Raw genomic sequence first — 18481 nt, 5'->3', positions numbered from 1 at the left:
CCCGACATCCATCTCAGTTGTTTAGAGGTTTCATAGATAGTCAAACAGTCAGTTAGCCGACTTGGTAAACGTTTTTTAAAAAAAAATAAAAATTCTAGTTTTAAAAAAAATATTGTTATATAATTGGAAAAAAAAGTATTGCTATATTGATGTAATTAAAGACTTTAAGTTGTATATTTAAGTTTTTTGCCCATTGTATACTAGAAAAGCTTGTTGAATCTTGGGGGATACACTCATACCGGGTGAAATATTCTTAAGGACAGTGTTTTTCGACACACCTCAAGCTATGTGAATTTCCTACAAGAGTTCGTGGTGAAGTACAAGCTTTAATAAATTCGGTAAGTATTAGTGATGAAGGTGTTTTCCGTAAGAATTTACAACAATCTTAAGGATATTTACGCAAATCATTTGATAACGTCAAAATCTAGAATAATAACCTTATTTTGAGTACTATGACATGAACTAGAAATCAAGAGCAAAAATAATTTAACAAATTATTAAAGTCAGCAATTATGTATACATGTTATCATAACTTGATAAATATTAAATACAAAATAAATCATGATTATGATACTCATTGCCACAATAACGTTTGTTGACATATAATCAAACTCAAATAAAATCTTCAATCATTTTTTTCCCTTCAAATTCCACAAGAATCACATTACAAATATTAATATCATATACTACCTCATATTAAATAATGGCAATATATAGAAGTGAATATTTAAGAAGAATTTTTCATTTTAAGAACTTCAAGTAGTTCTAGAATCACCAACATATATAAATATTCTTCTTCTCCAATTTTGGGTGTAGAAATACAAAATCATTTTAGTTAGCACAAGTGTGCTCAACAACATCAAAGTTTAACACCCAATCTTTCATTTTCACATATTAGCCACAAGATTCGCTTAATAATCACAATAATTTATATCATCAGCTTATTCAACTTTATTTTAATTTAGCGGGATTATCATTTCTCCAATTTTTCTACAACATTGAGGAATATGATGATTTACTTTTCCCCACACAAAACAACAATAATAATAATTCATGACTATGGGATAAAGTAACTATGTCAATTTTTCCATTTAAAATACAGAAAATTATAGTATGTTACGTACCTTATTGACATGAACTCAAAAGTTCAATTATCAATTATTTGGATCTTTCTTTCTGCCTTCCTTTTTTGTTTTCCTTTTTTCACCAACCACCAGTCACCCTTCTTGAAAAATTGAAAGGAGAGAGTGTCTCTAGTTTACCCATCCAACTGCCTTTATTGCTTCCTTATTCCATGATTTTGCTATCAACTTATTCTATACTTCTCTATTACTACTTCATATATTTGGTAAGAGAAAAATCAACTTCGTTGTTCACTTCATCACAAGTAGAGTATATCTTTAATATTAAATTTTGGAAAAGGTGGATAGATTTTTCGTAAGAACAAAGTATGAAATATAGCTCTGGTTCATAGTCTACGGACACCAGATTCGATGCATTAGACTCATATGTGAAAACCCAGCAAAACTTCTTATTCCATTCTATTCCTTAATATTCCATTTGAGATATGTAGGGGATTGTTGGAAAAATGATTCTAGTATCTCAAAAAGAATTATTTTATTATATTGAAAAATAATAATTATGTTATGTCAATATAGGTGTTATCTTTATTTCCATATATTCTAATATTGACAGCTATATCACAATATTAATTAGCCTATTTACTCCTCCATTAATTGCTGATTGTGCCGTTTGCAGCTCTTGAATGTGGCAATTGAATATTGCCATAATGTTATTCATATAAGATGATAATCTGTTTCTTTTATATAGATTATAATCTAATTTTCTGTGGTTAGAATTGAGAGTAAGAGAAATTTCTTCCTTCTCTTTTCATATTCTATTGTGCTAGGTTTTGTTTTAAAGAATTTTTGTTAGTTTTTGGCTCCTAGTTTTTTACTAGAAGAGCTTGTTAAATCCTAGGGATACATCTATACCGGGTGAAATATCCTTAAGGACAGTGTCTTTCGACACGCCTCAAGCTATGTGAATTTCCTACTAGAGTTCGTGGTGAAGTACAAGCTTTGGTGAATTCGGTAAGTGTTAGTGATGAAAGTGTTTTCCGTAAGAATTTACAATAATAGGGCCTTAGTATAGTATAAGTGTGTCTCTGAGATTTCGAGCATAGGTTGAGGGTACTTATGCATCTTCCCTAAAAGTTTTAATATTTATTTTACAAGGATATGAACAGCTGATCTTCTTAATGAATTTTTGGTACTAATAAATCGTGTAGAGGAGCTGGTCTTCCTCATTGACTTTTTATTGCTAATATTTTTTGTAGTTTATCCTTGCAAATTTTGCTTCTCAATATAGGATAATAATTACTTAAACATTTTTATCTGTGAGTTTTAATATGTTTAAGATAAAAAAAATTCAAGAGTATTTTTTTTAATAAACCGAATGAATATAGTATTTATTTTTTATGATTGCGCAAACTTGAGTTATTTTACTAGTATGAAAGTAGTAAATTTAGAAAGACAAAATATATAAACATGCACTTTAATTCGACTTTAACTGACATTTATGCTCTTCAACTTTGAGTACACAAGTGGACACTTAAATTTGTATAAAGTTGAACAAATAAGCATATGCATCCTACGTGGCAATTTGTGTCATATATGGCACCCTACGTATATTATGTCATGTAGGACACGTTTGTTTACTTCTTCAATTCTATACAAATTTAAGTGTCTACTTGTGCACATCAAAAGTTGGAAGACATAAATATCAATTGAAGCAGTGTGGTAAATTGTAAAAAAAAACTTGGAATATTGTTCTTTTTTTTTACTTTTCAAATGACGAGTCTTGTTTTTACTGTTATATCGAAAGTTACTTCATGTATTGCTTCTCGTAAAATGTATGGTAGATTACTAGGATCCATATTCTAAAAATAATGACCAATCAATGTATATCAATCCGTTGTAGTCTAGTTGGTTAGGATACTCGGCTCTCACCCGAGAGACCCGGGTTCAAGTCCCAGCAACGGTGGTATGCCAAACATGATCAAGCCATATATATTACATGATCAAGCCATATATGTTTAGTTGAAGCTTAACAATAGACAGCATGGGGTTCTAACATATAATATTTATATATTAAAAAACCAACTAAAGGAGTTAGATGAATCCCCTTCTGCCCCTAGTCACAAGTGAAGGAAGAAAATGATATGAGAGGCATAGGGAAGACTCAATTAGCACAACACACAACTTTGACTCCGATAAAACTGATCCTCATTTCTAGGCTTAGTCTCAAACTCTTATTCCAAAACTCAAAACTAGCCGGAGATACCCATTTTGAGCTCATTTAAACAGATGTTTCAGCTAAATGGAAGTGATCGAGCAATGAAAAAAATTAGTTTTTGACTTACAAATTGAATGGCATTGAGGTACTGTGAAAGAATAAATTTGTGTATACATCACATTGTGCCTTTTATGCGTCTTTTACGCGTGGAATCTATATATATATATATATATACGATGCTTGTAAGTAATGTATCAATTTAAGCAGATCCTAAGAAATTGTTGAACTAGTTCACAGAATCTTTGGGATATCTCTTGAGATGTCCTTGTAATCCACATAATAAAGACCAAATCTCGACGAAAATCCAGCTGCCCATTAGCAGTAATCCATCAAAAACCACACAAAGTATCCTTCTACATTGCAGCCATCTTCTCTGCATATTCACCACAATAGATATTGAATGAATACATTGTGTTTTAAATTTGTCAATCAAGTAGGATTTTAGACGCGAATGACTTACTTGATAGCAGCAAGTAGATAAGTAAGATAGTCATTGTGATAATTAATCCTTTTCATATCCTTGAGAGTATCTTGTCGCAATGTAAATATGAATCATCCATTCCTGTAACAGTCAAGAAATCAAAATAAGAGGCTCGGACCATTATTTCTTCTAGAGTCATTTTCAAATTCAATAAATATTGATTGATCGTATAGTTTAGAAGCTACATTGTAGATTTAGAGACTTACCATTTTTAGTGATTATGATTAGAGGGTTCTCATAGTTTTGCTTGATGTAGTTCATTAAGGTTCTAATACCATGAGGTACTATGTACAACCATATTGAACTTGCCTGCAATTAAATATCATCATTATTGTACATATACTTTTTGGTTGTTATAGAGAGCATATAGTATAACATAACATGAAAATCGTTCCAAATAAAACTTAGTTGTTATAGTGAAGTATTGTTATAGAGAGGTTTAACTTAACCCTGTCTGCTATTGGCTTTATACCTTTGAATGCTGCAAGATACAATAGCACACGAAAAATGCTTAGTTCTCAATTCACAATGAATTTCACAATAAGTAGAATGAATCATGTAATTAGTTAATAGTGTTATCGATGACATACGAAGGGTAATGGCATCAGAGCTTGCGACAGAGTAATCGAGCATAACACCAATTATGTTGGTTTTGTTCTTGCTGACATACCATGTAGTATAATGATTTATTCCTATGAAATCCTATGAACCTTTAACGAGTGCAGAAGCGAAAATTTAGGCAAAAAGGTTTCCCACTCTTTCTATCATCGAACTCGGATACCTTCCAAGAATAACACACTCAAGATACCTGAATTCAATAACAAAACATTTCACCATCAAAAGGAAAAAATGGAGAGCATTTTTTATTGTTACAACATAATCTTTACCAGTCAAAATTAAACTCAATGGCCCTTTAATTTGTGTTGCTTCAATGTCATTTTTAGAGTTTGTTAAAGGTTAATACCAAAAGCTATCTAGTGATATCCCAATTGATACTTGTTGTGTTGGTTGCAACACCAATTGATCACAAAGACTAATCACAAAAATAGTCTGCATATGTATAATTAGGGGTGTACAAAATCGAACCGAAAACCGAATCAAATCAGAAAAAAAATCCGACTATATTTGGGTTGGTTTGGTTTTAACTACCCCGACTATATTTGGATTGGTTTGATTTTAACTTAAAAAAACCAACTCGAGACCAAACCAATCCGACATTATATATGTAATTTTAAAATTTTATTTTATACATAAAAATATTTACTTTGATATAATTTTTAAATATTTCTTATACTTTTTCATAGTTTTTATCTTTTAATATATTACTTCAAGTTTGAAACTTAGAATTTTGATTAGTTCCATAAAGATTATAGTCCATAGATGTTGGTAATTATAATAAAACTTAAATCAAAATCAAATTAATACTAATGCAAAAAGAAAATGAATTCAACACTAAGAATGACAATAATATTGAATATTTGTTCTTTAGTTTTACATTGGTTTAGACAATTAAAATACATAATCTAATTTTAATTTTCCTTAAATATTTAGTAATGTAACTAATACTTATTAAACTTATTTTAGCATGATTTAGTACTTTTAAATTATGATCATTTTCATTATGACTTTGCAATATTTATTTTATATGATGTTTCATTATTATTTTTTATTGAATATTTTAGTGTCATCAATATTCATCTCATAATTTATGTTATTTTCTTAAGAAACACCTTAGATAATTGTATTTTGGTTGGACTAAAGAAATATTTGGAGCACAAGTTAATTATATGTTTGTATGCAAACTTTACTGAAAAAATCCAAATTTTATTAGTTTGGTTTGGTAAATTAAAATTTTTTACACAAATGATTTGGCTTGATATTTGAAAAACCCGAACCAACCCGGTCATGTACACCCCTAATGTCAACAACAAAATTGGTATGAGCAAGGAGTAGATTGTGAGTAACAATGTAAGGCTCAGTTGCAAAGTTTTCGACACTGCATAAAGCTTGTAGGAGGATGGAGCATCGCCTTCCTGGTGTTTGTAGCCCTATATCAAAGTCTTGGATGACATCAATACGAGGTTCATTGAAAGTGATCCAATTCTTCATACTATCACCAAAATTCTTGAAGTATGTCTCCGCATATGAACACACAAGGCTTTCATTGATTGAAACACCTTCCCACATTGTTGACAATTTTTTGATTGAAACACATTCCCACAATGTTGACAATTTTTTCCTTGTGGCAAAGGAGTGCATGTCAGATCCTCCGTAGTATTGTGAGTTATTATTTTTGAAGAGTTCGACCAACGTAACTTAGAATCCTCGACCCTCCAAATTTCGATAGGTTCTCTCTAAGAACAGAAACAGAAGGAATCCCGCTTCAAATTTGATTAGACCTCATGCAACACAACTTATTAGCTTCAAATTTGATTAGACCTTATGTAACCCAACTTATTAGCTTCAAATTTGATTAGAGCTTATGTAACCCAAGTGACTTTCCACATGGATACTTCTTGTTACACCACTTGCACACAAACTTCAAATCTTGATCTGTTTCCATATTGCTATACTTAAATCAAATCTAAAAACTAAGATCAACTTACATAATGTCAAGACGGTACCTTAATGAGAATTCTCACCCCACTATTTTATATTTACGGAGTGGAGTAAAGTTGTAAGAAAACTTGGACTATGTTCTTTTTGTTTGGCTTTTTTATGATAGACTAGTTTGTAAATATTAAGTGGTCTTAAAAATTAATGACCCTTAATATGTTCAACAATGCATTGTAGTCTAGTTGGTTAGTATATTCGAGTCTCATCCCAGGTTCAAGTGCTGACAACAAGGATTTGAGTAGAAGAAATTAGCAACTATACATTTTTTATTATTTTTTATATAAAATCTATTCTTCTAGTTTTTTACGACGTAAAATTGTTAATATATTTAAAATTATTTTTGATATGCAAAGTTATTTCTTTCTTCTTAATTAAAAATGTTATTTTTTTTATATAAATAGTACTCTATCAGTTTTAATCTTTTGTCCAATTTTGACTTGACATGAAACTTAAAAGAGTAAAGAAGATTTTCAGATCTTGTGGTCTTAAACTAAATTATATACATATATATACCAAAAATCTTTTAATCTTGTGGTCATAAATATGTCATGTGGAAAGTTGAATTAAAAATTGACAAAAAAGAAAGAAACATTCTTTAATGTTTCAAAACGAACTAAAAAATAGTATAATTTTCTTATTAAAAAAACTTATAATAATTCTATTATTACTATAAAATGGGATCCCTTAAATTTTGGGCCCAAGACGATGCCTCATTTATGGGGAACTTTCACATATAACCACTCAAAAATAGCCTAATTACTCTCCATAGCTATAGTTTGATAATTACAATTCGTAGCTACATGTTATATGGAGGAGAGAGGCGAGCGAGACTGGGAGAGAGGCGAGAGAGAGAGGGGGCAAAGAGTGGGAGAAAGGTGAATTGTATATGTATATAGGTTAGATAATTGTATATTATACATATGCATTTGTATATATGGCAAGCGAGATTGGGAGAGGGAGGAGAGAGGCGAACGAGAGAGAGCAGAGCGTGAGAGAGGTGTATTGTATATGTATATAGGTTAGATAATTGTATATTATACATATGCATTTGTATATATGGCAAGCGAGATTGGGAGAGGGAAGAGAGGGGCGAGCGAGATTGGGAGAGGGAGGAGAGAGGCGAACGAGAGAGAGCAGAGCGTGAGAGAGGTGTATTGTATATGTATATAGGTTAGATAATTGTATATTATACATATGTATTTGTATATTCTGGCAAATTATACATATACAAACGTGGCAAATTATACAAATTCGAAGTCAGCCCGCGTAATTAATGTATAATATTAGTCATGAGTGGTAAGTATAGCAAACTATAGCTATGATGAGTAATTAAGTAGTATAAGTTTGTTTAACCGCGTAATTTTCCCTTTATAAAGGCATTGAGCTGCCTGGAGTTTATATAATGTGATTCCCCAAGTATATATAACGTGATTTTCCAACAAAGGAGGTTACTAGTTAGGATGCATAGGGAGGACTAAATTAGCACTAAACACTACTTTGAATCCGATAAATTTGATCATCATTTCTAGGCTAAGTCTCAAACTCTGACTCCTAAAACTCAAAACTAGCTCAAAATGCCCATTTTGAGCTTGTTAAACAGATGTTCCAACTGAATTTGAGTACAAATTAATCACATAATAGCAGAAAAGAAAGTGATCAACCAATGACAAAATTTGTATGATACCAAACAACCTTTGTATGAGCAAACTGAGTGCAATCTATTGAATGACATTAAGATACTGTGAAAGAATAAATGTTTGTATACATCGCGTTATGCCTTTTTATGCATGAAATCTAGGCATATATGGTGTTTGTAAGTAACATGTATCAATTTAAGCAGATCCTAAGAAGTTCTTGAACCAGTTCACGGAATCTTTGGGATATCTCTTGAGGTTGTCTTTGTAATCTACGTAATAAAGACCAAATCTCGACGAAAATCCAGCTGCCCATTCCCAGTTATCCATCAAAGACCACACAAAGTATCCTTTCACATTGCAACCATCTTCTCTGCATATTCACCAAAACAGATATCGAATGAATACGTTGTGTTTTAAATTTGTCGATCAAGTAGGATTTTAGACATGAATAACTTACTTGATAGCAGCTAGCAGATTAGTAAGATAGTCATTGTGATAATTGATCCTTTTTGTATCCTTGAGAGTATCTTTTCGTGATGTAAATATGTTATTTGAATCATCCATTCCTGTAACAGTTCAAGAAATCAAAATAAGAGGCTCGAACCATTTCTTCTCGACTCTTTTCCAAATTCAATAATTATTGATTGATCGTATCGTTTAATAGCTACATTATAGATTTAGAGACTTGCCATTTTCAGTGATTATGATTAGAGGGTTCTCATACTTTTGCTTGATGTAGTTCAATAAGCTTCTTATACCATGAGGCACTATGTACAACCATACTGAACTTGCCTGCAAGTAAATATCATCAGCCTTGTACATATACTTTTTGGTTATTATAGATAACATATAATATAACATAACATGAAAATCGTTCCAATTCAAGATATGAAAGATATGAAATTACATACCCTGTCTGCTATTGGCTTTATACCTTTGAATGCTGCAAGATACGAAAGCACAACGAAAAAAATGTTTAGTTCTTAATGCACAATGAATTTCGCGATAAGTAGAATGAATCATGCAATTAGTTGATAGAGTTGTCAACGACATACGAAGGGTAATAGCACCAGAGTCTGCAACAGAGTCATTGAGCAGAGCACCAATTATGTTGGTTTTGTTCTTGCTGGCATACCATGTAGTATAGTGATTTATGCCTATGAAATCGTAGGAACCTTTCACGAGTGCAGACTCAGTTGGCGAAAATTTAGGCAACCGGCTTCCCACTCTCTCTACCATTGAACTCGGATACCTTCCAAGAATCACAGGCTCAAGATACCTGAATTCAGTAACAAAACATCTCACCATCTAAAGGAAAAAATGAGTGAGCATTTTTTACTACTACAACAAAATCCTTACCAGTCTAAATTAAACTCAATGGCCCTTTGTGTTGCTTCAATGTCATCTTTGGAGTTTGTTAAAGGCTCATACCAAAAGCTATCTAGTGAAATCCCAATTGATCCATGTTGTGTTGGCTGCAACGACACTTGATTACAAAAATACTCCGTAGATGTATAATATATGTATACTATGGGTATAATCCGTGTATAATCTATGTATACTAACTAGGAAAAGTCTCAATTTATTGCATGTTCTTCTCTTTTCAAGTTTTTTTTTACCTTGTACTTCTTTTTGTAAATGTCAACAACAGTGGCATGAGCAAGGAGTAGATTGTGAGTAACAATGTAAGGCTCAGTTGCAGAGTTTCCAGCTCTGCAAAGAGCTCGTAGGAGGATGGAACATCGCCCCGGTGCTTGTAAACCTACATCAAAGCCTTGGATGGCAACAGTATGAGGCTCATTGATAGTGATCCAGTTCTTCACCCTATCACCAAATTTCTTGAAGCATGTCTCCGCGTATATCGCAAAATCTTCTCTGTCAAAATGACCAAAAATGTTACATAACATAAATCCAGACAAGTTGAAATATTAAGTTGGAATAAATAACTTGTGGTGAAACTTACATGATTTGTGGGCTTAGCCATCCATTGTACTTGTCTTCTAGAGCTTGAGGAAGGTCCCAATGGTATAGTGTTATATATGGTTTAATTCCTAGGATTCATACACATTGTAACATTCAATTTATCTATATTTAATGCAAAAAAAAACAAATATAAATGCTAAAGAAATGATGTATACTCCTTCTGTCTAATTTATGTGAAGGGGTTCGGAGTACTAAGGATCAAAATACTTAATTTTGACTGTGAATTTAGATATAGTTTTGTTAAGTTGTTTAAAAATAAAATTTATATATTTGAAAACTTGATGCAAAATGCTTTTCTGAAAATAAATATTGAGAAAATCATTGTAAAATGATCAACCCCCAGATAGTAACACCTTCACGTAAAATGGGAGAGTAAGAATGCCAATTGTACCATGAGCTAGTAAAGCATTGATCAACTTGTTGTAGTGATCAACTCCAGCTTGATTGATTTCTCCAGTTCCATCTGATAATGAATAAAAAAACAGAGTTAATTATTTGTTCTAGTGTGGTGCATGGTTATTTATTCAGATATTTTTTAATTGCTATATCAAAATATTGTTATTTTGAGTAACTTAATAATATAAGAAGATTTACTAGGGAAAATTCTGGCCCAAGCAATAGAAAATCTGTAGGCATCCATTCCCATATCCTTCATAAGTTGTACATCTTCCTGTAAAAAAAAAAGAATTCAGAATTATTCGATGGAGCGTCTCAATTTTGCATTTTGAGTATGAAATTTTTATGATAGGAACGGCTATTCCTGAAAGGGTCCTATCTGATGCAAATCTAAATTAGTCAAACTGCAATGCAGATACCAAACATCAAATAAAAAAAGAATAAAAAAAATATCTAGAAAATTAAACTGTACTATAAATTAAATTTACCGGATATCGATGATATTGATCCACGGCTACATCACCATTGCTAAAATCAATTACTTTACCTGCAAAATTCATCGAATTTTTTATTAATATTTAATTATGTTGCTCGGACTCTTCAAATTATTACTTTACTAGTGTTAAAAGATAAAAATAATTAGAAAATTTAGTAATAACAAAGATAAAAACAATATTAGTGGGGAAATAGCATGCACAATTTTTTTACCAAAAGAATGAGAAAATTTGTCCCATATAGTTTGACCTCTTCCATCCTCTTTCACAGCTCCTTCAAACTGCAACCATAACATATTACATATTATCTCATAAATATTAATCAGTTAAATGTGTAAAGTAAAAAAGATTATATTAGATGTACAAAAATAAAATATATTTATAACAAGTAAGTAATGATATTAGTATTCGCAGAAAAATATACTTTTTCTTTTGCTATAATTCATTTAACATTTTTTCAGATATTTGATATTGCAAGAAACTGGGTTGTATCTTTTAAGATTCTTACTATTGAATTATTATAGTTATATAGATTATAAATTGATATTTATTATTGTTATTTTAATAAATTTTTATATATAAATTTATATTTTATGTCAAAAACTAAATTAAATTGAACTTGTACCTATATGTTACAACGGTCTTTAGAAAAAAGTTACATAGCGTGTATAAATATATATTTATTTGGCATCAAATACATTTGATGCAAATAAATTTTTATAATAAAATTTGAGAAAACACATAAGAAATAATTCCTAAACTTGGCAGTACAAAAATTATACGGGTGTTTAAATACCCCTTAACATCTTTCAAGTTATTTAAATATCACTCTCACCCGCCATATCATAGCCACGTAAGCGCCACATCATAGCCATGTAGGCAGCATGCCATTAATTTTTATTTGTTCTTTACTTATTCATCATTTTTTCTTAAACACTTTTTTAAAAATTAATTACATCTATTAATTAATTTATAAATACATACCCCTCCCCTCTCTTTCTTCTTCCTTGTACACCATTTCAACCTTCAATACTTTCATTTTTTCTTCTTCACTATTTAACAATTATTTTAAAATAACTTTAAAGAAGAAATACACTATAGTATTTACATAATCTCCTTCGAACCTTCCCCACGAATTTTCCATCTTGAAGAATGAATTTTTTTATAGTCAATTTTTTCTTGACAACTCAAATAAGAAATAAAAATTGCATAAGAAAGTTGGTCCAAAAAAATATATAAATTTTGTGTAGGGATGGCAATGGGGCGGGGTGAATGTGGGGCGGGGTGGATTTAAGGCTATGTGGGGCAAGGCAGGTTTAAGGTTGTGTGGGGCGGCCGGGTGGGATGCGAAGCGGGTTGAAGTGGATTTTTTAAAATTAACGCGGGGCGGGGCGGGTTGTGGGTATATTTGATTTTATGTGAGTTCAAATTTAATCTTAACTTTTTACATGTTATAAGAGTGATAGAGCATTATTTATTAAGATAATTTCTATAAATCTATTAAAATGTTCGAGATAGTAAATGAAAATGGTTCAATAAAAAGATAATACAATTTTTTACATGTTTTCCAATTGATCCCTAAAAAATAAATTTTTAAGTCACTATCCTATTAAATTAATACAACTTAATGAAAAAAAGAATTTATTGTTATGAATTTTATCTTTAGTATCAAACTTAACTAGGAAAAGAAAATATTAAAAAAGTTATGCGGACGGAATGGGACGGGTTGAAAATGAAAAAAATTATTATGCGGAGCGAGGCAGGACAGATTAAAATATTTGCGGGTTAAGCTTAATCCGCCCCACCGCATGCCACACCGGCCCATTGCCATCCCTAATTCTATGAGATATCTGAACGGATCTAGAAATGACCGAAGATGAATTTGTCTTTGGGTCATTGTCAGATTTGGGTGTTGTTTTGAATCAGCTGTGATTTGTTTTTTTATTTTCTATGTTATTAAAATGTGACGAGTTTAGTCACACTTTGGTTAGAAAAAAGAGAAGAAGATAGTTTCATTTTTTTACATTATAAAATAATAGAAAATCAAAATGGGTTACTTAAAATTCAATAAAATTTACATTTATGAAATCGAAATCAATAATATAGAATGAAATTGACTAAATAAAACGATATTGATATTGAATTTTACGAATAATTAAAGAACTAGTAAAATGAAAATAGTGGATAAAGATGAGGGATGAAGATGGAGGAAGAGGTATTTCAATGAATAAAGAGGTGCATTGGGGAAGACAAAAGAATGAAAAGAAAAAAAACTTAAAGAAATTAAAAAGGGGATTAAGAAAATTTACATATTTTTTGAAGAAGTAATATATCAAGAACAACTATTAAATAGTTATTATATTTACTAGCCAATAAAAAATACCATGCCTACGATTTTATAAAATTCAATCTTTTCTCTCTTTTTTCACTCTCTTTTAAAAAAATATACTCACTCTCTCTATGACTCTATCATGTCACTCCTTAAGGACCTTAGGGAATATTCGAATCACTTAAACGATATAAAGGGTTTTTAAATTGTGTTGCCAAAACTAAAGAGATTTTTATGTATTTTCTTATAAAATTTCTATTCAATAAAATAATCAAAAGTCAAAATTCTCAAAAAAGTGGATTCGATTGAAATATCGACCAAACAAACTTCTATCTTGTGGGGTGGGAGGTCACGGGAATGATTGGATAATTGGTTTATATGATCCTTAATAGGTGAAAGCATAAAGAAAAATGATAATTATCAAAAATTGACAAGTGGACTAAAGGAACTTCAACTTGATGGTTTTCTTTAAAGCTTTTGTGTTAATTTCTCTATTTAATAAAGGAATATTTATCTTTTTGAAATTACTGAACAATAAAGTCACATCTAATGGGGGACATATTTCATTATTTATGACAGAATTTATGATTTTAATTGCCTTTATAATCCAATCCTATATCCACACGCTTATCTAAATATTGCTCCAAGCTTCTAATAAAGTTTGTTTTATTTTCTTTCTTTTTTAAATTGTACTTCTTTCGTCTCAAAATATTTATAATATATTTTTATTTACACGCCCTTTTAGCTTCACCCCTATGTCCAACAAGCAGATGTGGAGCTATCTTTATTTTTACAAATTACATTTTGTAAATAGATCAATTTTTTTTAATGTATATGTATTATATGTTGATTTTTCATAATTTCTTTGGATTTACTTTATATATATAGTATTTGATCTCTTCCATCTCTGTCTGGCACGTTATCACCTATGTTAAAGAAAAGTTTGGAACCCTGTAGAGAATGAAGAGGGGCCAAGAATATTTCCTTTCAACAGTGCTTTTTCGAGGCTCCACCCCCCCTCCCTCGAATAAGTAAGGCCCCGTTAAGCCTAGGTGAAGTTGGGGGAAAAAGAGTAAGGATTATATTGAAGTTCCCTTAGCTTTGTCAGGCACTAAAGAGAGGTTAGCTCTGTAAATGTGTAGAGCCAAGTGTAGTGTGGTGTAGTAGTAAGCACTTCTAGGCTCCTTCCCGGCTACTGGATCACTCCAGTGCTTCGGGTACTACGGACCCTCTGCCATCCATTGCAGCAGAGCCGTTTCATGGGCGGGGGGGCTAAGCGCAGTTCTTTGAATCAAAGGTTGAATGAAATCGATTCTTTTTTAGATAACAAAATAGAAATCGGATAGGATAGATGGATGGATCTATCTTTCTATTCATATATATTACTAAGAAAAATGGATTTCTATAGTGTTGTAGCGTAGCAAGAAGCCCCAAATCCTTGATTTGGCCAGGAAAGACTGCACTGCTTTGGGCCCAGGAAGCGAAGGGAATGAGCTCGGCTGCTTCTCCTCCACACTTCTTTTTCTCCGTGCCCGTTCCGCATGCGCTTCGCGCGCCATTGGCGCTTTGCTCTCCTCTTATTCTTCATTGGACGGTTCGGATGGACTTCGCCGTTCTTTCCCAACTAAAATCGAAAGGGCTGTATCACATCGAGATGTCGATTCGTTTTCCGCCCCCAATGAGATGGGGAATTTTTCACCCCCTATTTAGACTTTTGGGCCCTTCATCTTTCTGAATCGAGACCCGGCCCGGCTCGCGTCGTTCCAACAACCGGCGGGGAGCACCTCAGTATACGATCGCGCGCAGTAACTGGGAGTCCTATTACACCTAAGGCCAACTTCAATTCACCAAACCAAGGTTCATCTCGTGTAGTCATTGTGGACTCGTACAAGGATATTGAGTAGACGGTTGATGTATCAGACTCGACCCTATCTTTCGTAGCATGCATTCCCATCCGTGTCGCAACTGATTCGGTAAGCTACGTGTCCGGTGCACGGAGAACTGCCTTCGGTCCCCCAAACTTACTTACTCGTGGCAATATATATATATATATATATATATATTATTTTTAGTGAAAATTTTATTTTTTTCTCAATAAAACTTTTATTCTAGTAAAAATGATGTGTATAAATATATAATGATGGTTAGTAAAAATTGGTACTTTTTTGACGCAATTGAGCTGCTCTCCCTCATCAAATAACGAATTCTGTTGGGAAATTTACCAAACTTAACTTTCTTTTTTATGAAAATACTGTTGTATTTATTTTATACATTAACATTTTTAGTTTTTTAAAAATAAAAAAACACTAATTTTAATATTTTATAATTGTTAAACATAATTATCCTTCAACTAATAGATATACTTGCACTATTTGATATTTCAAAATGTCACTTTTTACAAATTTAACAAATTATCAAGTAGTTAAATCATTCAATAATTGATGTATTATGTTCAATTTGTGTTATTACTCCATAATTGACGGTGATCATGTTCTAAAAATATTCTAAATATCACATATTTCTTATATAAAGAGACAAACAATACATATTTTAGTTATTTAACATTATTACGTCTAGTCAAATATTATAAGGACTAAAATCAAAATTTGACAGAAATTGAGGGATTAAAATTACAATTAACCCTTTTATTTTTGTTGAGGCTTTTTTCTCTATTTGGAATATCTATCAACTTTTTGATTCTAGAACATTAAAGTCACATCATTGGTGGATATTTCATAATTAATTAGATGATTAAATGACAACTATACGCTTAATTAGCTAATTAATTGATTAAGGTTCCGACAAATTTTGTTTTGTTCCTTTTACCATTATAGTACTTTGTTCCCTACTAAATGCAGTTTTTTCTTTGTAGCTATTTGGCAGGAAATAGAAAATAAAAGTAAAAAAACAAAAATATTCTAATAGAGAATTACTTTCAAGGAAAGCACCAATGGGATTTTTATTTTTTTAAAAGAATAAAATATTTCTAGATTTTACTCCTTTTTATGCCAAAAATTATACCAAACTTGAAGTAAAGAATAAAAAAGAGAGAAAAGTAATCTTAAAGCCATGAGAAGACACTACAACAAACAGAAATTAGAAACTAAGTCGCTAATTCATCACTAAATAATATGTAACTAACAATATTTTTGATAATCTATCGTCAAATGTGATTAGCAATAATTTTTTACTTTATCTATCGCTAATTTCTAAAAGAAAAAATTAGTGAGGTGTCCTAATTAGAAACTCTAGTTTCTTTAAAGTTCCTTGGATAAATACCTATTAACAACATACGCAGAATTTTCATCAAGAGAGTTTATCATTTCCTATTTATACAATTAAGATACATTTCGACTTTATATATATTAAAAAAGATGAAAAAGAAGAAAGAAAGATAATTATTGGTTATGGTAAAGGATAATAATAAATAATAATAATAATAATAATATATTAAAATAAAAAAAATAGTGAATAGATATAGAAATGAGTGATTCACATTCACATGCATGTGTAGAGAAAAAAAGAAGAAGAAGAAGACAAACCTGATAAGCAGAAGAAGCAGTACCAAAAACAAAGTCCCTTGGAAAATTGTTTCTGCTAATATTTTGTGCTGAATTTGTATTAATAGTAACAAATATTAAAAATAGTAATGCCCAAACATCAATGCCTCTTTTCTTCAACATAGTTTTTTTTTTTTTTGGTGTGGAGATTGAGAAGGTTTCTAAGTATAAATATATCAAGATAATCAAGAAGACAAAGGGAGAGAAGGAAAATTAAAAAGGGGGTTTATGAATTCTATATTTTGGTTGGTTAGTGTTAGTTTTGGTGTGTATTTATAAAGGTTCCCAAAAAGGAATTAATGAATAAACATATTTTTTTTATTGTAATGTATTAAAGAGGAGGATATATATATGTTGGTTGTTGAGTGAAGCAAAAAATGGTGGCCCGGCAACTAATTAATGAGATAGAACTTAGAAGAAAAAGAAGCTAAGAAGATGAACCTTTGTTTTCTCTTTAAATAAGAGAACTCTTTTTTAGTAAAACTCCACTTTTTTATTTCTTTTTTTTCTTTGTGGGGATGGGGTAGTGGACATAATGGTTGCTTCCACACTTAATTATATGTGGAGGGTGGGGTGATGGAGGGAATGGTGGTGGGGTATTTTCTTGAATAATAAAAGTTTGTTTCATCATCTATTATGGATGCAAATTTAGTTGGAATTTCTTCCAGGAGACTAAAGTTTTAAGTTTGAGTTTTGGATATTAGATTGTTTTTTATATATATAAAAAGAAAAAAAGAACTTTTTGGTATGATACTTAGCTTTTTAATGTGTTTCTGAACTAGTCAGGTTTCAGATGATTAAAAATAGTGGTAGAGTTTAACTTTCATCCACATACTAAGTAGAGGCGAATATGCACTTTCTAAAATATGGGTGCATTTGTGGCTTAGTGGTCAATGAAGTAGTTGAGAATCGTGGGATTTCTGTGTCAAAACTCAGCAGAAAAAAAAAAACTTGATAGACAAAGTTACTGTAGTCATGTTAAAATCTTAGTTTAATTAATCATCAAGAATTCCCAAGCACACGAGTTTTCTACAAATAAAAAAAATAGAAGGCTTGTTATCCAACATTATACCATGACGTATATACTCGTGTCAATTAAGGTGTATGTGGATATGTTCCAATTTTGAATGAAGTTGTTTGAAAAAATACAGAGAATTAGAATTTCCTCGAGATTTGAATCCGAAATTAGTATTTGTTATTGGTTGGAGATGACATGTGTCTCGTAGAATTAGTCGAGGTGGCTGAAAGTTATTGGGACACAACAATCATTAAAACAAGAGGAATATGGGTGCACTAGCTAGTAAAAAAAATAAGAAAAAAATGTATTGAATGAGAATTAATCGGTAATCCTCTAGTATACAAATTAATATATATAAGAAAAAATATATGATTCATATAATATATAAATTAAACTCAATTAGCTTATAATTTTTAAAAGAGCTAGTTGCCATTTTTTCATATATACTCTATGGTATGGTTTTATGGGAAAATATTATGAGCAATTTGTAATTTTAACAAAGTTCTAAACCGTAACACAACATAACTATAGAGTTTTGTTACTTACCAGGGAAGAATATATGAAAGTCGATTCCCTTCCACTAATTTGTTTTAATTAGTTAACTTGTTAT

General features: G+C 31.0%; 1 protein-coding gene, 1 non-coding gene and 1 pseudogene across 2 annotated transcripts; 1 reads left to right on the top strand and 2 right to left on the bottom strand.

The window, feature by feature from the left end:
* The first annotated feature begins 2972 nt into the window (after positions 1 to 2972).
* Positions 2973 to 3045, top strand: TRNAE-CUC (transfer RNA glutamic acid (anticodon CUC)). The gene has a single exon. It is a non-coding gene; the product is annotated as a tRNA-Glu (tRNA).
* A 511-nt stretch (positions 3046 to 3556) lies between these two features.
* Positions 3557 to 6025, bottom strand: LOC102599139 (beta-glucosidase 40-like; annotated as a pseudogene).
* A 2122-nt stretch (positions 6026 to 8147) lies between these two features.
* LOC102597190 (beta-glucosidase 40-like) lies at positions 8148 to 17351 on the bottom strand. Its single transcript, XM_006365074.2, has 13 exons — positions 16836 to 17351; positions 11179 to 11245; positions 10959 to 11017; positions 10669 to 10744; positions 10466 to 10537; positions 10055 to 10142; positions 9711 to 9966; positions 9451 to 9566; positions 9147 to 9370; positions 9003 to 9034; positions 8781 to 8883; positions 8549 to 8657; positions 8148 to 8461 (listed from the first exon to the last, which is right to left on the bottom strand). The coding sequence occupies exons 1-13, from the start codon at positions 16974 to 16976 to the stop codon at positions 8287 to 8289; spliced, it is 1518 nt and encodes a 505-aa protein (XP_006365136.1). The 5' UTR covers positions 16977 to 17351; the 3' UTR covers positions 8148 to 8286.
* Positions 17352 to 18481: the final 1130 nt, after the last annotated feature.

Source organism: Solanum tuberosum, unplaced genomic scaffold (assembly GCF_000226075.1).
Source record: "Solanum tuberosum cultivar DM 1-3 516 R44 unplaced genomic scaffold, SolTub_3.0 scf00534, whole genome shotgun sequence".
NCBI lineage: Eukaryota > Viridiplantae > Streptophyta > Magnoliopsida > Solanales > Solanaceae > Solanum > Solanum tuberosum.
The sequence above is the reverse complement of the archived record's forward strand: the minus strand, read 5'-3'. Positions and strand labels throughout refer to the sequence as shown.